This window comes from Amphiprion ocellaris, chromosome 18, assembly GCF_022539595.1.
Source record: "Amphiprion ocellaris isolate individual 3 ecotype Okinawa chromosome 18, ASM2253959v1, whole genome shotgun sequence".
Taxonomy (NCBI): domain Eukaryota; kingdom Metazoa; phylum Chordata; class Actinopteri; family Pomacentridae; genus Amphiprion; species Amphiprion ocellaris.
The window spans coordinates 21,683,882-21,705,673 of NC_072783.1; the positions used below are offsets into that span (position 1 = coordinate 21,683,882).

A 21,792-nucleotide genomic window follows, 5' to 3' on the forward strand; every position below is an offset into this window, starting at 1 on the left:
TACAAATACAACAACAGCACTTTACCCACAGTGGATTATTACAGCACAGCTTAATGGTGCCATCCCAGTAATACCACTGCTGTGTGATTTACTTTGCTAAATCTCTTTTTTTTTCCTTTCTGTCAGCCAAACACACAAATACATCAAAATTGTAGACTTCAATCTGTAACTCACTGCAAATAACTGTATATCAACTTGATTTTAGTGAAGATTTTTTGCATGAAGGGATGTTATTGATCGTTTCCGTTGCATTTTAGAGCCATAAGGTAGGTGAAGTTACATCATCAGTCAGCGTATTTGCAGGAAAAGGAAGAAAAAAGCTTAGAAATGTGAAGTTTTTAGGGTCTTTTCAGTGCCTCTGTTAAGATTTTTCAGAGAGAACTATGAGAGCATAGAGCAGACATCTCAGCTGCGTATCATTTCACACACTTGAGCTCAGATTCCTCGATGTAGCCGCTGTTGTCCTCATCGAGGATCTGGAAGACATTTTTGACCTCCTGGGGTGTCTTTGAGGACAGGCCACACAGCTGGAAGAACTTCTTGTAGCTGAAGGAGTCTGGAGCTGCAAAAGAAAAAAAGAAAGTTGGAGCTGATCTGTGTTCACCAGGTTGGGAAGCTGACGTGGAGATTAAAACAACATGTGGCTGCTGTCCTGTTTTTCATCTTTTAAGGCCAGCGGACACATGCCTGCGCTAAAACCGACAAGGTGATTAAAAAACCTTTTCAAATTCAGATTGAAAGCTGGATATGAGTTTGGCGGAGAGGATGCAGTGGGGTATTGGAAACAAGCGCAGAGAAGATTATGAGCCTTTTTGTGGGAGAATGTTCTGATGATCTGAACAGATTACATAAGTCGACTTATCAATCAGAACTACTGTGCATTTAATTAGGTGTGAATTTAGTGAGTCCAAACTTTTGATCCCTGGGATTGATTAAAGTTGAAGTCTAAACGGCTCATACGTTCTGCATAATTTGCTTTCTGTCATTTAAATTAGTAATGCCTGGTTGCAAATATCCCCAGGGCCGGGTTTAGTTCAGCGTGCATGTTGAGATGCTACCTTGACAGTCCTTGACAGCGTTTTCAATGGCCTCGGCTGAAAGAATGGAGGTGAGCGACATGTTGGTCCTGAAAGGAACAAGAAAGGCCCCATAAATTATTAACTCCCACACAAAACCAAAGTTTCTGTCATCCTCTTGTAGACACATATTTTCATCACCTACCTCAGGATTTGTCATTTGCTCTATATTTGTGTCATACTGGATTAACTTTTTTTTTATATGTATTTGCAGATGTATTTAGGTTAATATCATGATCCCATCAAAACTGCAGTTCTGACTGTATGACAAATGAGGTGTCAGAAAAGAAAGAGTGAAAGCACGATTTCTCTACCATTTTACTCTCTGTGCTTTAATGTATTCTGTTTTCTTATTTTACTTTCTTTTAAAAACAACATTATTGAGGTGTGATTTTTCCCTTGTTCATTCTGCTTTCTGATCGGATTTCCCCTGGAAGCCTGTTAATCACTGAGGCTATTTACCTCCCTTGAACTGCTTAATTGGGTTGGTTGGGCTGTGCAAGATAATTGGCACTTAGGGATTGTACAAAAATTATTTCTTGGAGGACAGGAGGGGCTGAACCTAATATTTAATTTCCAGCTTGGGCCATTTGCTGCATGCAAGCCCCTCTTTCTCCCTCCTTTCAACTGTCTCTATAACAAAAGCAAAAAAAACACCAGAACAAGAAAAACAAACAAAAAAAAAACTTCCCTCACAAGGTTGTTGCTGTTTTTTACCATGCTGCTAAACATATGGTGAAAATACAGCCACTTTTTTAACTTTGGAAAGAGTGATCCAGCCTTGAAAGGATTTAAGAATATGTAGATGTGTAAATGTCAAAACTCCTTCTCTTGAGCTCCAAACAACTAACATCATTTAAGCAAAACTTGACAAACTCGCTGCTGTCCCTTAATAATTTTAACACAGTGCCTTAAAACCAGAAAGTTCAAATCTTAGCATGTTTGTTGATATTGTATAATATATAATTGTTTACCTGAAAACAAATCGGCTAGTGATGTATATTAGCGATGCAAAGTTGCTCGCCCTGCCACTTCACTGATAGTTTGGACTATTTCTGCAACAAATTCTCATGAGTAAGTTAACAAAAAAGGTTCAGTCAAGGTTAGACCTGCTTGAATGTCCGTATAAAAGTGCAAAATAAAACTGAACGAAAGAGAATCCAGGCTGTGGGTCCTCTGCCTCAGAGAGCAAGCTGGTCCCACATCTGTATTGAGAGTTTCCCCCTGTAGCTTTGGGACTCACCCCTGAAGTTTCCTCTGCGTCCAGGTCCAAAGCAGCAGCAGCAGCAGCAGCAGATAAGGCTTTGTGGCGGCCGCTGACAGCTGCCTCAGTCTTATACTCTGGGCTGGATGCGCCAAAGGATGCTTGAGTTTCCAACCTGTCCGAGGATCAAATTTTCCCTGCAGCCGGCCGCCTCCTTCTCGTGTTCCTCACCTGCTCACCTGTCCAATTAACCTTACTGTTTATATCCGCTGCTCTCTCTCCCTCTCCCTCTTCTCCCTTACTGTCATAACACTGGGAGGGTTTCATCCAATCATTGCTCTGTCTCTCTCCCCCCCCCTCCCTCATTCTTCATCCTCTCTCTCTCTCTGTTTTCTCTCCGTAGGTGCAGCTTATAGGCATCTCAAATTCAATCAGACCCCCCTATTCTCTCTCAGTGAATAAGCTCCTCTTTGGAAGGCCATATGGAGCAGCAGGTCATGTTCATATAATCCTACATTATGTATCACACTGATCTTACATGCTTTGTCAGTAAGCAGCGGAGGAGGAATTATTCACATCCTTCACTTAATGCCACACTGGAAAAGTCATGCCACATAAGTACAAGTATCGAAGTATTATCATGAAACGGTGCTTAAAGTATTAAAAGTGGAAGTACTCAATGGAGGAAAATACCCATTGTGACTGTCGGACTGTTATTTATTATATCATTAGATTATCATTACTGTGGCATTAATGTAAAAGCAGGATTTTATTCCTGTGGTCAGTTGAAGCTCATTTTGAACCATTTTGTGGAGGACTAATCTGAATATTATTTGCTCCATTTATTGACTGAGTGTTTGGTTTGTAAAAAGTCTGGAAACAGTTGTACTGTTGCAATCTATTATCTGAATATTTGGCAATTTTCTGTCAACTGACGGAGTAATAGACTAATTGTTCAGCTACACTAAAATTGTTGGGCAGTTTATTTCATGATGACCTTATCACATTTTATAAGCTCTTAAAATGTTTTGTGTCCAGAAAACTTACTATTTACAGAAAAAGGACAGAAAAAAGTATTTGTCTCAGAATTGTAATGAAGTATAAGTAGAAAGTGTCATAAAAACAAAGATGCATACATGCACATCAAATTTGTATTTGAGTGAATGTTCCTTGTTCATTTCCACCACTGTCACCAAGAATTAATGAGTCAAAACTTCACCGTTTGTTGTGGGTGTATTTTCATTTATCAGTCAACCTGTTCGACAAGTTAACAAGAGAATTTCAGTTTGCAATATCAAACAGAAAGTAACATTTGGCAGCCAGTCTGACAGGCAGAAAAGTCTTTGCTGTCCTCACAGCTTCATAAAGTACCAAGTTATTAGTTTATCACAGATTGTGGGGTTTTTTTCTCTAAAAAAATAAAAGTAAAAAAAGCAGGCTAAAAAAGTTTTTTTAAAAACAGAAAAAGAAAAAAAATTCAACTTAGAACAGAATATTATTGAGGTTCAACACTCAGAGCAGAATATACTTTTTAGCTGCTTGATCAAACATCTCTTTAAGTGAAAGTTGCAGGTATCTGCACCACAAACAAACCTGCAGCTTACTTAGTTACAGCAATAATATTTGAGTTACACCTCTGAAGTTTTCACATATGCAATACTGTGCAGCTAAATGTACTGTATCTGAGGATTTGGAAGCTCACACTGATGCACCTGATCTCCAGATGAGACGCTGGGTGGGGCCTGACATGATTTCATGTTTGTGTACCTGGTAACCATGACAACATGACACTCTGAGCTGATGAGTTTGTTGCCCGGACTGGAAGCCTTCCAAACCTTCTGACACAACAGCGTCTCCGGTGAATCCAGTCAGCACTAATGGCATTATCAAAGAGGGAGAGGGGAGCTTTTTGTAACGAGAACCAGGGGAATAAATCTCATTATTTTTTTTCATTTGCAGCGAAGCTCTGACTTAACAGCATTTTTACGAGTCTTGCAGCTACTTGTAACTTTGAACTAATGCCAAACTTTGAGAATACGCAATCAAAGTGTATTTCTCAGCTTCAAAGTTTGCAATGTAGAAAGGTACAGTGTCTGAGATCCTTGTGACTCATTGGCGCCACCGTGTGGTTACTTCTCATCAATGCAGAGTCATCTTTACATATGAGTGATAGAGGAGGGAGTTAAGATCCCACCACCACATACTGTTTTAGAATTGGATTAGGTGAGGCAGGGGTTCATGTGTGGAGTGTGTTTGTGCATTGGGATCTAAATTAAGATGTTATGCTCATTCAAGTATCACAGTGCCGAAGCTGGATGTTGATTTTCCTGTTAACAATGCTAATGTGTAGGATTTCAAGGAAAAATGTACACTTTCCTTTTCTTTCAAAAAAGAAGTTGCATTTATCAGAAAATACTTGGTTTAGAATTCAGTGCATTCATGGCTTCCAGAGCTTTTCTTCCACTTATATAAGCAGTATCTTATCAATTTTCCCTAATTTTAGCAAATTTTTGGTTAAAATTGGACTTCAATATCAGTTTCGTGACTCTTCCCCTCAAGATTTTATTCAGTATTTAGTGGAATTGTGTAATTTCCCATTCATTCCTTCCAAACCAAGCACTAAAGACCAGGGTCAGACTTGTATTACTGAAAAAGAACCTTTATTGTTTTCTCATCGTCCGTCCGTTTGCCATAAAAGTGCATCTTTCGCTGATCTCACAGTAAGCAAAACTCACATAGTAAAACGACGACAGAAGTGAGAGAGAGAGAGAGAAAAAGACACAAGTCAACCACGCCATACACTTAGTCAGGTACATTCATCGTGGGCAGCATTGGGGTGAGCACGGTCAGAGAAAGAGAGAGAGAGAGAGAGGGAGGATGGGGGAGGTGGGGAGGCGGTTTGTCTATAGTCGGGGTCGGGGTGAAAGGTCGAGTGTATAAAAGTGGTGTGGAGAGCTGAGTAGAGAGTGAGAGGGAAAAGAAGAAGAGTTCTGGCTCAAGTTGTTCCTTTAGGTAGTCAGATGTTGGTCAGTTCATCCATTTAACCCTTGACCATGGCGGCGAACTCTGCAGGAGGAGAAAGAAAGGAAGAAAGAGAGAATGTTAGTGTTATTTTGAGATCTTTGGAGGGATTGCTCTTCTGGTAGTGAAGCAGCTATTTCCTCACCATCAACTCCGATCTTGCCGTCACCATCAGAGTCGCCGGCCTGAAGAAACGTCTTGGTCTCAGCGTCGGTCAGAGCTCTGGCACTGGTAGAGAAGTTCTGCAGGAACAGCCTGGAGGAAAAGATCAGAGAGAGAGAGTTTTATTTTAGAGCAGAATCTTTGTTTTTAATAGGATCTATTGATTTTGGATGAGTTTTATGGGGCTCAGCTTTCAGAAAACCTCTGAAGTGTCTCGACTCGCAGCGTTTTTATTGTATCTAATTCTATAGTATTAGAGCTTTCCCAATAAAATGTTTTTTTTTGTCAGGCTAAAAACATTCAGTCAGGCTGTATCCCCCATACTTTCCCTTCTACTCTACGTCACCCTATAATATGAGCCACCAGAGGAGACAGGTGGCATAGAGTTACTGCTGAGGAGAACACCCAGTTTCCTCTGAGCTTCTCAGATGCTTCTGAGCCTCTGACATCATTTTGAATTCACTGTGAGCCAAAGAAAGATGATCCCTGAGCTAGAAGAGCTTTTGAGAAGATGAAGAGAGGGGTGCCTACTTCAGCTCATCCTCCTCAATGAAGCCACTCTTGTCCTGGTCAATGACAGCGAAGGCCTTCTTGATGTCATCAGCGGACTTGGCAGCCAGGCCGACCTTAGCGAAGAAGTCCTTGTGCTTGAAAGAGTCGGCAGCTGAGGGAGGACGGAGAAGAAATCGTGTGAGATGCTGAAGATGTATCACAACTCAGGAGTATTTTGCAGGTGCAGTAGTTTCTGGCAGCTGGTTGCTATTCAGCCCCACTTTTTGCTCATTTAGTCGTTTAGCTTAGCTGGCAGCGCTGATTCATTTACTTTCTGCTGAAACATACAATAGTTATATTAAAGTCTCATTCTGAAAGCTTGCTCTACTACTGATCTACCTTCAGCAGGGGTTAAATGCATGTGGTGCACTTCTTCTAACTGCCTGTAGCTGTGATCTAGTGGTGCAGTTGGTTTTGTATTAGCAGCTGAACTGTGCAGCTACAAATGTGTATCCTTCAAGGTTCTTTTCCTGCAAGGCACATCTGCTATATGCACAATTTCCTACATGTGTAGCTACTCCCTAGGCTTTCCCAAATGAAAATACTGCAAGCCATGACTGTTTCAATTCTGGGGTTTACCTTGGCAAGCCGCAAGGGCTGCAGTGATGTCGGCTTCTGACAGAATTCCGGCGAATGCCATTTTTTAACTGAGGGAGGAGAGCAGAGGACAAGACATCAGTTCAGCTGTGGCACAATCAAACAGGATGAAGCAGTTTTACTCAGACTCTCTTAGCTTATATCTCTTAGCTTCCCTCACTTCACTTTAAAATACATGGTTGAAAGTTACAAAGCTACATGCAATCTTCATTAAGCCCTACAGTATAAACCACAGTCCCTCTCTGTGAGTATTCCAAGGCACCAATGATCACAAAAGGTAGTCCATTTTTTTTTTTTTCCAAAACCAAGCTCTCCAAGGCAAAAGATCAAATCTCCTTTTGCAGCTGTGGTTGACAAATAGATTTTTTTTTTCTCCCATTGGGTTCCTTTGTAAGTCCAAAGCCAAAATCTGGGCCTCTGATGTTCAGATTCTGGACCTGTGTGGCCCTTTGCTTGAAATATATCCCAGTGCATGAAGTTGAAGCCCTGGAACACTCTGTGAGTCGGGACTTGCCTACAGGTCTGCAGCTCCACAGTGAAACTCACCTTAGGGTTATCTCTAAGGCTAGAGTGGATTCGCTCAGATGAATCTGCTGACTGCAGTGAAGCCCTCGGTGGCTCTCACAAGCTTATATACCTCCACCAACCCGAAATATGATGCATAGGCTATGTAATAGACACTGTGTGCAGAGCAGTCGAAGCAGTCGGGTCGAAAAATGTGTCCAGTAGACAGAGCTGTTCTATTTATATGTACATAAATGAAGATGCTTAAATGGTAGGCTAAGTGTAGGCCTATGCAAAAGTGCTTGATATTGCATAAGGCTAATAATATACGCTGCTGATTTGGGTGAACCATACTCTGCAGCCTGTTAAACTGTGCAGAGCAGCAGGAGTGAAGAGTGAGGTAAACTTTTATGTTGTATGTTTCAGGTATTAGAAATTATCAGACAGATCCAGGATTGTGCTTAAGGTTGTGCCTTAGAAGTGCACTTTATTCTGCTTTATAATCTTAGTTTTGCCTCGCTGTTTTGTGATTTCACGTGGAGACTCATAATGAAGATAGTTGAAGCAATTTTCTCATGTAAAGTTCTGTAGTTCAGTGCCACTTTTAGACTGTGGAGAGTCTGTGTATTCCAAATGAAGGAATGGAAGCTTTTGTATTAAATTCTGCTAATCTAAATAAAGAAATTGTGAATAAAATACAGCGTAAGTTTTTTGCTGATCATACATGTCTGTGTATTTTCACACTCTGGTCACCGTGCGCAGTTTTGGTGAAAACGTGCCCGTGCGTATTTGGCGTGCGTAAAATGTCTGCAATGACTTCGCTGGCATTCCAGTGTCAGAAAAGTCTAGTTGTTGTGATTGATTATCACAGGCAACGGGCATTATGGTCGAAACACAGACACCATGTAAAACAAATACAGTGAATTTCTCATTATTCACGTCTTTACGTGTGTAAAGATTCTGCGATTTTTACGCAATTTATAACAGGATTTTTTTCAAGATCGAACACTTTTGTGATCCAGCTGATCTTGGCTTAATATAACTCTCTACACAAGTTATCTGACCAACAAGGATATTACAAAGACAAAATAAATTTGGCTAAAGCTGCAAAAAATGGCGATTTTGGCCAGATTACGCGAAGTTAAAGGCAAATAAAGATTTGTCACCGATTATCATAGCATTTATAAGGCAAATAAAATATATAGAAGGCCTTGAACTATTTTATCCTCCTCTGTTCTCAATATTTAAAAAGACTGATAGGATTTTGATCTCTATTGTGAACATTTCTGTAGATGTGGGCTTAATCATGCGTCACTTTGCATGCAAAATTTTAAGGATTTTTAGAAAGAGTGAAATATGAAGGTTTAAAATGTAAAAAGTCCCAACACTTTATGGAAACAATGTGATAATTAGACCACACTGTGGGCTACTTAGCTGCAGATAAAGGAGGCGCTGATTGGGGAGCCACAGGGACTCAGTGCCATGCTTTAATTTGATCACCATCATCATCGTCATCATCATCATTTACTTACATCGAGACGCTCTGCCAGCTCTTATTTCTGGATCTATTCTGATCATTTCTCCTTATGGCGATGAAACTATTTGTGGTGCTATTTTGGGAAACACTGACAGCTGATATCGTCAGTCTCATCAGCAGCATCATCGTGGCCATTATAATAATCACCACCATCATGTTAACAGTGCGGCAGGGCAGCCTGTGGTTGCATAATGACCTCTCCGCTCTCACTATCAAAACAATGGAGCTAAATGAGGAACCGGTGCAGGGGTCTTTCCTTTGCCATATTTGCTCTAATGCAGCAGGCTGTTATGTGCTTATTAAACATCAGGTGGCAGCATTGAGATGATCCCGAGGCCACTGTGATAAGAGCTTAATATTGAAACATCAGCAAACTTTAATGAATCATCCTCAAACCCACATTAAAGCATCCAGTTTTCAACCTGCAGATATATAATTTAATATAAATCAGTCTAAGTGAGATTTAACTGATGCAAAAAATCATTTCTAATTTGTTAGTTCAGTGTTTTCAGGTCACATGGTGTCTTAGTAGCCAGAAATAGTGCTCATGATATATATTCATAGACAAATATTAGATGAAATTTAGTTTCTTCTTGACTTTAAATCTCCTTAAGGACTCCATATAGCTAAATCTCTGGCCTTTAACATTTACTGTGGTCAAACGAGGTCTCTCACCTCAAACGACTCGGCCATAGATACTGTAACTATTCCTGCCCTTCTTCAATATCAGGCTTAAATTACAAATATCTCACAGCAGGAATGAAACCCATCAAGCGAGGCTAAGAACATGTGTAATTTGAGAAAGCAAAGGAACATCCCTCATCAAATTCTGAAATTTATATTTGAAATATAGATTTGCAATTAATTTGCAAGACATTCAGAAAGCCAAACATCAATTCATGCTATTTAATAAGCTGCTGAACTACTAGACCCACAGAAACTGCATTGAAATCACATTACAAGAGGTCAGTAACCACATCAGACGTCTTTAGGGGCTTGAGGCTGCAGAAGCTGTTTTGCCTTCTGTGTGAGCTAATTTTTAATTTCAAATTCCTGCGAGCAGAAGTTTGTTCCCTGCTGCAGCACAAATAGAAGTGACCCATATTCCCTGTCACTGTCCTCTGCCAGGCGGAGGAGTGAAAGTTGCAAATAAATGTGCCTCATTGACAGAAGTCCTGTAAATGTGCTGGCCCAGAAACCCAATCCTGTCCCAGAGCCTGTCTGCCGGGTCACTCGGCCTCCTCGGACCAGAGCTGCTGAATTTCTGCCAGACTTCCAGTCGTCTCACCACAGGGCCAGAGATCAGCTGCCTCTCATCCAACTGTGTCCTCGTCTGCAATTCACACTAATAAACATTTCTAGTCCGTAGTGGTTGAGACCAGATTGCCAAAAAGCCCAACGATGGCTGGTATCGATGCAGTGAATCCTGTCCTGATGTCATTTATTTACCACAGGAATAAAGTACAGTAAACAAGAAATGCAATACTGAACATCCTCAAGAAGAACAAATCCATCTGTGCTTACTGTAAGTGTAATTTTGAGATACTTTATTGGATTGTTTCCATTTTATGGTACTTTATACTTCTGCTTAACTACATTTCAGAAAGGGCTGAGATTGCTGCATCTATTTAACGGCTCTAGTAAATTACAGCAGTTAAAATCCACTTTAACCGGTGACAGCAAAACCACAGATGTATTCATGCATTAATAATAATGATCCAGTAATAGAACAGAGTAACACTGACTATAGCTCCTACACCAGTGTACTATTTTGCAAAATAAGTAGCTTGTTTTAAATCCTGAAAGTGCATTTTGTTGCTAAGAATAAAGCAGGATGGTGAGAAGTAACTAAATACATTTGCTAATTTTTGTTTATTTGTATTTTTATATTTATTTCTATTTTATGCTACTTTATACTGCTGCTTTACTACAATTTAGGGTGAAATATTGTTGTTTAAATTGTGCTACATTTATCTGGCAGCTTTAGTAAAATTCAAGATGGAAATTTTACACAGTGGATTATATAATAGTGAAACAAATTGTTAAAGATTAAACCAGTGGTTTCCAACCTTTCTGGCTTCTAAAGCCTTACAAAAAATAATTTGAATTAGCGATCACGCTTTAAATGTCTATGAGTTAAGAGCTCCACCAAATACTGATATTTTATTGCCTCTAAACTTCTGATATGGTTTCAATTCAATAAATGTTAAAATGATCCAGCATCTCACCAAAAATCAAAGATTTGAGAAAAAATCCAAAAAGCGAAAACAGATTTGATTATCTTAACTTTGTTTTTTCTTCTTTGCTCAGATTTCTCTTCGGTCCTTGTATATAAAACTGTATACAGTTGTATAAACTGGCTTCACCTGCAGCAGCTACAACAGCAACATGCTGCTGACACACTCAAGCTTCACTAGCAATAATTTTACTTTCACTTGTAATGGAGTGTTCTAACATTGTTGTAATGGTACGTTTGCTTAAATAAACCTCCACCACTGCATGACCTTAACATGTGAGGCAGTATTTTACACTGGTCTATTGGTACTCTTAATGATCTGATCTAAAGTCTTCCATCCACAGTTTCCATCTATATCGAATGACATGAATTCTATTCTTTGACAGATGCAACCTACTTATAAAAACATGACACTCATATTAGTGTAACTGGAGCCATTTAACTGGAGGCTATGACTTTTAAGTTAAACATATTAGCTAAAAGAATTCACACATATCGTACGAAAAGCACACTGTCCTCACCAGTGAAATACAAAGTCACTGCTGATGCTGTTCACACAGACTGAAGGCTCCTGTAGGTCATATTAAGCATCAGCTTTGTGTTATATCAGCAGTGTCCAAACTGTAGTTTGAATGTCTGCTGATTTAGAGTCTGCAAAAATATGAATCTGTAAATATTCCACCAAGGAACACGGTGGAGTTGTGTGACGATCAGCGTATGTTTGTCCGTCTCTGCACAACATTACTCAACAGTGGACTAACGGATGAATTTGGATGAAATTTTCAGGGAAGGTCCGAAATGACACAAGGACCACCTGATTAGATTTTGGCAGCGATGCAACTTATAGTCTGGATCCACAGATTTGTTAAAGATTTCTGTATCATTGCAAGATATTGGCAAGTCGTCACTGTAACTATGACAACAAGTGAACACTATGTCAGCTGCCTGCTGATGATCACATGATTGTGATCCTACTACAAATCCACTGCTGCAGACTTATCAGGACTTATCCATCAGAAATACAACGACTGAACAGCCTTGGTGGAGTATTACTCTCTCTGAGTGCTTTTCTTCATGATTATGTTTTATGGCCGTGATGACCTTCTATCACTCAATGACTAGCTGTTGAAAATATTAGGTTTTATCCTCATGTATAATAAAATACTCTTTAAATCAAAATGTCTTCAGCACTAAGTAATGTGTGCGTACGTGTGTCAGCAATGAGTGTAAGCAGCTTTATTTCCTTCTATCTGATTTGGTTCAATCTATGGTTATTCTATCCTTCAGGGCCTGGGATAGAAGCTTCAGTCACTTTTATTCATTCACAGATGAGCACAACTCTTTCAATTAGCACATTAAAGCAATGTGTAAATCAGTATTAAGCCAGCAGTATGTTTAATAAAAATAATAGAAACAATAAAACCCAACAATCTGTAAAACTATTTCAGAGAAAATAGGTTAAATGTTGGGTACATGTTGTCCCAGCATAAACATATCATTCACACCCCTCAAGTGTCAAACTGATGTTACCAGAATGACAAACACTTCATTTGCACAGTGGAAAATTGCTGCTGCTGTTAATTGGCGAAACCAAAGCCTTCGGCCACCCAGACAGGCTGGACACCTCCCAGAGCTCAATATAACATCAAAACAGCAGAGAGGTTCTGCTGGTCTTTACAGGACGGACAGGGCAGTAAAAATCACACATTAATGTTACAGAGCAAAGAAGATTTATCTATAAACTCTCCTGGCAGGGAAAGACACAGAGCAGAGAGGCAAGTTTAGATCTGTTGTTTGCTTTAATTGGTTTATTATTTTTTTTCTATTAAAAGTAAAACATATTTTTATTCTAAAGAAATTACATTCCTGAATGAGTCCAAGTTATTTACTGTAGTACAACAATGTAAAGTGGTCCACCCTGAGATCATCTCCATGCCACAGATCAGGCATCTCCTATGCAGACTTGACCAGTGCAGAAAACTCTGGAAAAAATAAAGAAATGCCATCAATTTAGACAAATTACGTACAATAGTGCCACAGATTTGATCTCAATTCTTACTATTTTAACACTTTTTCCAAGGGTTTTCACAGTACCAGTGTTTGTCAAACTACCTAAAAAACTAAAATACATTTAATTTGACTTCAAATGTCTCTAAAGTCAGTTAAGAGTCTATATAGTGTAGCTGCAGTGCAAAAAATGAGGTGAGTGCCCACTTTAAGAGACATGTGGCATGACTGTATATTTCACATGGAGTCATGCTGGATAATACGTTAGCTAAAGCCTTCAAAATAAGGTAGTTTTAATCTGTTGCATCACTTTTTTATTTAGCACTTATGACGGTTTCAAACAGACAACACAGTAAAACTCGAAGAGATTCTATTCATAATTCTTTTCCATGTGTCCTTATTACCTTCACTGTATATCTTAAAATTTCACCCTTATTTATCTTTTTATATATTCTAATTACATTTCATTGCTATTAATTTCAGAATTATTTCAAACTGCTATTACAGATATTAAAGAAAAAGAAACAGAAGCTAAAAATGGCTGCAGCTCTGGTCATGCTATGTGATGTCCATTCAACATGCCTCAGTTTCTGATTTTGATTTTGTTCCAAAGCATTTAAAGATAAATTGAACTGTTTAAATCTCAGTGGACTGTATCTTGAATCTAACACAGATACCATTACATTATCAAAGCCTCAAACTTTCCCCCTTGAGTGGGTATATAGTGCCTGATTGATTTGAAACAATAAAGGTTCTTTACGTTTCATGTAAAGGATTTTATTGATGAATTTAACACTTTCAAAAACAGAAATTCCATGTTTTTCACAGTGACACATGATAAAATAACTGGCCCTCGCTGCTTCTGGAAAATGTTATGCTTGTCTTACTGACAAATGCCTCAGCCAAAATCAAACATACAAGCCTGATGACGCATAAAATAAACTAAGTCTGAATCTACTGGGACCTTCCTACCTTCCCAGCCGATCTTCCCGTCACCATCTGAGTCTCCCTCCAGGAGGAACGCTCTGGTCTCTGCTGCAGTCAGGGGCCTCGCTCCTTTGGAGAAGTTCTGCAGGAACAGTCTGATGGAAGGAGGCATCACAGTGAGACAACATCAAACATCATAAAAATCAACGGGTGACATATAGATGATTCATATGTGTGATATTTGCTGTGACTCAACTGTAACTCATCCTGCTCTATGTAGCCGCTTTTGTCCTGGTCCAAAATCTTAAACACCCTCTCGATCTCTGTTGGAGTTTTCTTAGATAAACCCACAGTTTTGAAAAACATCTTTGGCTTAAAGGAATCCTTTGCTGTGAGGAAAAACAACCAGCAACAATGAACAGATGACAGCTTCAAAGTATCACACAGCTGCAGCGTAATCAAAGACCACTTTTAATGCAAAAGCCTTTACTTTCATCACACAACCATTAACTCACCTTTACAAGCATTGATTGCAGAAGTGATGTCTGACGCTGCCAGGAAGTCGGTGATCGCCATGGTGGTGCAGGTTGATGTTGCAAGCCTGGTGCGAAACGTGAGCACTGACGGGCAGAAAGAAACAACTGGTGAGTGTGAGCCGACTTCACCCACCAGTGTCAGAAACCACCAGTGTCCTTCTGTCCGCTGTCACCCGCAGCTGACCACTTGAGCCATCAGTGTGTGTTTGTGTGTGAAAGGGAAGAACTTTGCCGTTACACAGCTGTGTTTTCTGGAGTGCTTTCTGCAGGGGTCGGAGGTCACCGTGGATTCGAATCCACCGAAACAGAGCCAAAAGGCAGGTAGTGTAAATAAAAACAGCAGTCAGCGAGGTTATATTTGGTGCATCTGGATGGAACCTGGCTGGCCTGCGTTTCCTCTTCGCTCGTGTTTCCAGCCACAGTTGCTGCCTGCTCGTGGCCGTCCCTGGCAAGTGTTTCCGCGGGCTGTAAACATCCTGTTATTATGGCCTCTGTCACTTTCAGGCTGCGCTCCACAGAGCTGTCCCCACTCACAGTCATCTTGTTCCCACATGCTACATTTAGCTCTGTTCTCAACCAGACAGAGCTCATTAAAGACACGATAAACATGCTACAGATGACAGTGGCACCGATGTTGCTGTTCATGCTAATGTTAGTAGATGCAGATAGGACTTTTATTTCACACATGAATAGAGAAATGTGTCTCAGAGTTTTCATCCAAGAGTGAGGAATATGTCAAAACCTCTGCAAACCTAACTTTTCAATGGACACATAGTAATTGTTATTTGATTTGTAGAATTATTGCAGGAGATTCCACTAAATGTGATTTTATTGCGCTTATCCAGATACATTATTTTGTGTTGAAGCTTTGCAGAACAGAGGCTGAAATCAAAAACACAAACAAATGAAATTAACAAAATGGAAATATTGCCTGATAGCTTAATGTGTTATACATACAGTAGCATGCAAACGTTTGATCAAAATTGTGTGAGTAGAAGAAGAGCTGATCTCCCAAAGCCGCAAAGTAAAAGATGACACCTTCTTTTCAATATTTTACGCTAAATTTGTGCTTATTTTGCCTTCTATAAATTTAGAGTGAATAAAAGTAGAGGGGTACGTTGCAATGCAAGACTTGAGCTTTAGCATGATGTACTGCTCACAGTCAGCTTTATAAGTATTCTGATTCCTCCAACTTTGCCCCTACAATCAGCTGACATGGAATCTACTCAGCAGCAGTCCAGCACTTTTTTTACTGAATCAAGAAATGACAGTTAACATGATTGGTGGAGGTCAAGTTAAGGTTTGGAAGACCATGAGAACTTTCTGAGAGCTAGATTGCTACAAAGGAAAATCAAAACATCTGTTTGGCTGCAACAGACCTCAGGAAGATTTATCAGACTCTGGAGTGTTGGTGCACAGTTCTGCTGTACAGAGATACTGTACCTGCACCAATAAGACCTTAAAATACAGCATCATAAGTTTGCAAAAGAACATCTAAACAGTTTATTACATTTAGAATCAAGTTAAGAGTGAAAAAATCAGCTGCAATGAGCAAAGGTACGTGAAAAAGGGTGCAGAATTTCATGAAAAGATTATGTTTTGAAACATTTCAATTTGGATTAAATAGCAACAGATTCTGAAAGCAAACATCACAGCATCTATTAAAAAGATGAAGATGAAAAGAGGACGTCTTCCACAAAAGGATAATGATCTTTACACACAACTGAAAATCCAAAATACTCTGAATCAGGAGGTGCCAGCTGAAGGTTTTGCCTCAGTCCTTCGATCTAACATCATTGAAAGTCTGTGGATGGGCTTCACAGAACAGTGCAGGCAAAACAGGACAAGAATCTAGAAGCGTTCTGCAGGAAAAGCTTGGGAAAGTCCCCCGAAGAAGAACTGAAAGACTCTGAGCTGCTACAATAAGTGTTTACACACTGTGATACCATGAAACAATCATGCAGGATATTCAGACTTTTGCTTTGGGAACAATTTTGAAACTGTAAAAGATAGAAATAACAAAAGTAATCTTTTGTCATCTTCAATTTTGTGCCTTTTGGAAATAAGGTCATTTTCTACTCATTTATTCATAATAACAGAAATGCTGACCACGGCTGTCCACATGTTTCCATGCCACTGTATGCATAATTTTTTGTTTTACTATAAATCAGCCAATGACAGTCTGTGGAAAACCACATGCTGATAAACTCCCACACTTGCAGGTGGCTCCACAGTTTGCTATGATTACATACAGGAAGTGAAGCGTGGCTGATTGGCAAAGCGATAGGCTTTTGTTCTGGCAAAGAATGGACTCTCCTCACTGTGCAGCATCTCTCTGCGCCTCATTTGACCTAATATTTTCCTGCTTGTTAAGAGCTCTTATGATTTGAAAAGTGGTGTTTGGTTTTCCATGCGTGAGGATCTGCTGCAGCGCTGGAGTTACTGCGTCACAGCGGCCCTACGAGGCAGCACGTGTGGCCCAAAGGCCTGGTCAGAGTGACGCGAGCCCGGCTTCCTCAGGATGGACCACAGTGAGGCCTGCAGCAACCAGAGGGGCAAAGGAACGACAAAAACATCCTCTGCTCCCCCTCACGTACCTGCCCCCCTCGGCCTTGTCCCTTTCCATGCTCGGAGGTTTGTTTTCAGGAAGGCCAGGCTTCCTGTGTGATGGAGCGGTGGATGAGAGGAGGAAGAGGGGGATGGGACAGAGAGGAAGAGACTGACACAGGGAGAGATGGATGGGATGAGGTATCAGTCCAGTGGTTTGGGGGAGTTTTGCAGCAGCTGTTTTCCTCGCTGGCACCTGTGAGGGAACAACATGAACAAAGTCAGATACAACTTCTGCACAGATAGAAAATTTCAATTTTATTTTTTTGTCTCTTGCACCTGCAAAAAGTTTTGTCTCCTGTCAGCACTTTACCAGGGAGTGGCCTGATGTGCAACTGGGATACGTTCAAGTCAAACGGTTCTGACATGTGAGTACATACAAGTCGTTTTTGGACTCGACCTGGATCATTCTACTTTTACATATTTGCAATATCTGCAATTTTCTTCTTCAAACTGGGCTGGAAAACGCTGAGTAAGTGAACAATCATTACATAGCTGGAAGCCAGACTGGGTAAGTATCTCATGAAGAGATGTTAGATTAGATTTTACATAAATTGGAGAGCCAAAACCTGCATTTCCCCCTGTAGCATTAGTCATCATTTATTAATATTTGTTATTACTAATAAACTAATTGGGTTTCAGGAGTTAAAAAAAAACTTTAAACTACCTCAGAAAAGCTTTTGAACGGACATCATCAGCATGAGCGTCCTATTCTGTATTAACTGACAAACTTTAATATTCAGTACAGAATAATCAGTAACTTTCTGCAGGATTTACAGCCCTGGGGGTCATTAACTGTCACATAATGTCAGTCAATACTGCACATATCTTCACCAGTTACTAATTAATTAATTGTGGAGTTGGTGGTTTAGATGTGGGCTCCTGTTAATAAATGTCATTTATCGATTCACTTCATAAGTCATCTCAGGCCTCTTCACTTAGTAAGGTGACGCCCTTACAATATTATATTATAAAGAAATCCAACAAATCAAATGATTTCCTTAGAAAATCACTTTTCAAAAGTTCTAACGCCAGACACTCAGGTGGAAAGCTGCCATTCAAGGGCAATTCATTTATCATGGATTTCTTTTCCTGAGTAAATTTACCAGGGAAAGTTTAGATAATTTGCATTTACCAGGTGGCTCTGGCAAACTGAGGATTTCCCCAAATAAACCAATTTGTATTTACATATTTATGTTTCTATATTTACATATATACACAACTAGTCAATCTGTCATACATTTGCACGTGGTAAAATAAATCCAAAAAGCAAAAAGTTAAATTATAAACTGTCATGTGTCAGTATATTTAATTTAAATATTGTGAATATATAACTTGGAATATGAACAGATATGAAGAAGTAAAATGCTATGAAATACCTGATGCCCAGATTGCCTAATATATGCTATTTATTTACAAGTACCCCATTACTCAACTGCAAAAACAGTAAATTATGTTTTTTTTTGTAAATGCTGAGTACCAACAGAGCACAGTACTGGGAAACAAAGCTGAAGTATTTCATTTCTATGTAATTAAATTGTAAACGGGGAGGAAATTCACAAATTATGTTAGAGTTAAGACATAATGTTAAATATTCAAAATTGTAGCTTCTCTTAGATATAACAAAAAGGTGCACTTGGTTAAAATTTTTAACATTTAGCGTGAGCTGACAGATACGATATAATTAAAAGCAACTAAAAAGTGAAACACTGTTAACACCATTTCTTGTATTGTATTCAGGTTGTTTCTCTGTTGAAAATACAGGTTGAAAATAAACAGTAACTGTAACGCGCCCCAGTTTGTGCAACCCATAAATGACAAGGTATTTTTTCAAGTGCTGCTCCTTGAATTGAGCTCTTAAGTGATTTAAGAGCCTAATTCTAACTTCATGCTTTGTTTACAGTATATCTCTAGTTTATCCAGATGTTGCTTTGCATCCTTCAGATGTGGGTTTTGGTGATGAGTTTGCAGGTAGAGTTTTTTTTCTGATGAATCAACACAGCCCCATGGAATGATGCACCACCATTCTGTGAATCTTCCTGCAACTCATTTGAAGTCATATTAGAGCTTTTGATTTGCTTTCCTGTCATTTTAACACAGGCTTTGTGGATCTTCTAGATCTTGACCTCTGCAATTTCCTTTAAACATATCACATTTCTGAATGGCAGGTTGTACAGTGGAAATTACAAGCGGGTATGATTTTATAGCTTTCGCTGCTTTGTGGGCATCAATGTGGCTTCATATTCACGTTGTAGAGAATTATGACAAGGTTTAAAGAGCCATAGTCTCAGTAATAATAAAAGTCTGAATAAGTCAATTTTAGCATAAGCTAAACCAGTTAAGCAGTCAGAGAGCCCAGTACTCCGCCAAGGCTGCTCATTCCATGTATCATGTCCAACGGCTGATATCTTTAAAAAAATCCATGGATCCAGACTATAAGCTGCATCACTGCCAAAATTTAATCAATTGGTCCATGTGTCATTTCTGACCTTCCCTACAAATTTCATCTAAATCTGTTCATCCATTATTGAGTAATATTGCTAACAGACAGACGAACAGACAAACCAACGCCGATGTTCATGTAACTCTGCCGAGGCTCTGCTTCCTTTGTGGAGTAATGAGGCTTTGAGACTCTATAGGTAGCAAATTTACATAAATTTTTTCCGTTTTTTGGAATTTCATAAAATATAAAGTAACGCTTCATCAGCATTTGACGAACGGCTCATTTTAAATGCCTGTTTACTTCAGGGTTTTTTCTTTTCTTATAACTTGACAACATATGTAATTTACTCACATTTAAGTAGCAGTATTAACCTGATTTAGCATTTTATATGCAATATAAAAGAGAAGGGTCTGCCTCATCTCTCATGACCCTCTAGTCATCTTTAATGTTCTAAATTAACATGTATTAAATATGTTTGGAACAAAGTGTGTCAGATTTCAGACAGTCACTCTGTGTGTAATGCCTCAACAATAATTTATCTTGGAGGCTGTTTTATGTCAGATAGATTATAATGTCATCAGGTTAGACTTTATGTCCCTCTGCATGCTCATCTAAATCTTTAAATCCCCCCTAATGTCTGAGATGTTTGGAGAGAGAGACGGGCAGACAGACAAGAAGAGAAGCAGCCTGTTCATCTCTCCATCCCTCAGGAAAGTGGTGGCTCCTCCTTTTTCCTGGGCTCAGTTACTTCCTGGACTATTTCTATCTGACCAGCTGTGCAGTGGGCATGTCAGTGACGCTCTCAAATTCAGCCAAGACGTCCTGTCCAACACACGCTCCAAGCTCCGCCCACCACCGCCTGTCCTCTCTAACAGTTTTGTCTCGCTGCTCTGTTTTGGCTCCAGTCTTTCAGGCTCAAATGTGTGGCTGTCTGTGTCATTTAGTGTGTGTATGCACATGTGTGTTTGTTTCTGTCGCCTCTCTGCTCTGCTTTCTGTTTCAGCAACCCTTCAAGACTGTGTGAGTTTGTGACTGTACATGCATACAGATCTACAGCGTACAAATTACAAGTAATTCTGAGCAATGCATGCATCTATTTGTGGATCTACTGCATGTAAACAATTCCATTTTGCTGCCTTTCAATTAGTTAAAATGATTTTAAAAAAATTAGTGAAAATGCTCACTTTTGATGTAGTATTCGCTTTTGCCAGACCACATTCAAACATACAGTAAATGGTCTGTATTTGCACAGTGCTTTCCTACCTTTGTATTTTTTTTTTTTTTTACAATGTCTCTCACCCAGTGTTGGTGGAGCTGCAATGAGAGGTAGTGCTGTGCGATATGGAAAAAATCATATATCACGATAACGATATATATGACGATATACCACAACAAAGTATGTTTTCAGTTCTCTGAAAAGTTTGACAAAAAATTCATTGCTTACTTTTCTCTATGAAACTCCAACCTGTTGCTAGGCCTGGGCCCGAATATCCGAATATTCGGTCCCCATGGTGGTATGCAGATATTTATTTTGAGATCCGAATATTCGCCCCCTCCTACCTCCACCCCCACCCCCCGTCGGGCGTTACGAACCGAGCCGAAAATTCGTCTCTTTCCTCCGTTAGCTCACCGCCTCTGACCTCACGGACCGAACCGAATATTTAAGTCATTCCTTCGTCCGTCCGTCAAATTCCTCCCCCGCACGTTAAGGAGGGGACCGAATATCCGGAGCTCAGAAACTGCTATTCGGTCCAGGACTACCTGTTGCGCGTCCACCGCTCAGCACCCATGAGTTAAGTAACGTAAAGCATGTCGCAAACCCGCGTGACAATTAAAGAACGTAAGGCAGCGTTATGTGCAAAAACCACAAGGCGGAGTTTCTTTGCGAAAAATCTCTTTTTTATTCTTATTTATTTTCACGTATATAAACTTAGAGTATGCATAGTGACAAGAAAACACTAATACAATCGTCGCAGGGTATTTAATAATAAATTTGCTGTAATAATTGATAAAATTAGGTTAGAAACGATAGAAACGATAGAAGAGAAATGGCACAGACACTTTTCTATCGTTCTCACGATATGTATCGTCATATCGCCCAGCACTAATGAGAGGTGTTCATTTACCACAAGGAGCAATTTTGCCTTGCATTTGGACATTTTTGCTACGTGGAAGGACCAGGGATTTAACCACTGATCCTGCAATTTCTTTACAACCTGCGTTAAAACCTTAAGTCAGAATCAGCAGGTTTCACTCTCATAGAAACTTCCCTCTCCTCTGGTAATATAGAACTATTTGGATTGAGTTTCTCTCACAAACTTTTATATGTGGTTTTACTCTTGCCCCTATTTCTCACTGTCAATGTACAGAACTGAGGTTTGTA

The 21,792-nt window shown here is 39.6% G+C and overlaps 3 protein-coding genes across 3 annotated transcripts in view; all 3 read right to left on the bottom strand.

Annotated features, from left to right (window-relative positions):
* Positions 1-21,792, bottom strand: part of pvalb9 (parvalbumin 9) — a 38,552-nt gene that overhangs the window by 1,346 nt on the left and 15,414 nt on the right. Inside the window, exons 2-4 of the mRNA XM_055004230.1 lie at positions 2,320-2,362; positions 1,059-1,126; positions 430-562 (exon numbers count right to left, since the gene is read on the bottom strand). Coding sequence (XP_054860205.1) covers positions 430-562; positions 1,059-1,119 — 194 coding nt within the window. The 5' untranslated portion in view covers positions 1,120-1,126; positions 2,320-2,362. The remainder of the gene's footprint in view (positions 1-429; positions 563-1,058; positions 1,127-2,319; positions 2,363-21,792) is intronic.
* Positions 4,919-7,252, bottom strand: pvalb3 (parvalbumin 3). Its single transcript, XM_023280435.3, has 5 exons — positions 7,159-7,252; positions 6,595-6,662; positions 5,995-6,127; positions 5,447-5,556; positions 4,919-5,346 (listed from the first exon to the last, which is right to left on the bottom strand). The coding sequence occupies exons 2-5, from the start codon at positions 6,653-6,655 to the stop codon at positions 5,321-5,323; spliced, it is 330 nt and encodes a 109-aa protein (XP_023136203.1). The 5' UTR covers positions 6,656-6,662; positions 7,159-7,252; the 3' UTR covers positions 4,919-5,320.
* On the bottom strand, positions 12,270-20,996 carry LOC111575367 (parvalbumin, thymic-like). The gene is made up of 6 exons (XM_023280431.3): positions 20,854-20,996; positions 16,957-17,162; positions 14,339-14,443; positions 14,080-14,212; positions 13,869-13,978; positions 12,270-12,871 (listed from the first exon to the last, which is right to left on the bottom strand). Exons 3-6 carry the CDS (start codon positions 14,397-14,399, stop codon positions 12,843-12,845), a joined length of 333 nt encoding a protein of 110 aa, XP_023136199.1. The 5' UTR covers positions 14,400-14,443; positions 16,957-17,162; positions 20,854-20,996; the 3' UTR covers positions 12,270-12,842.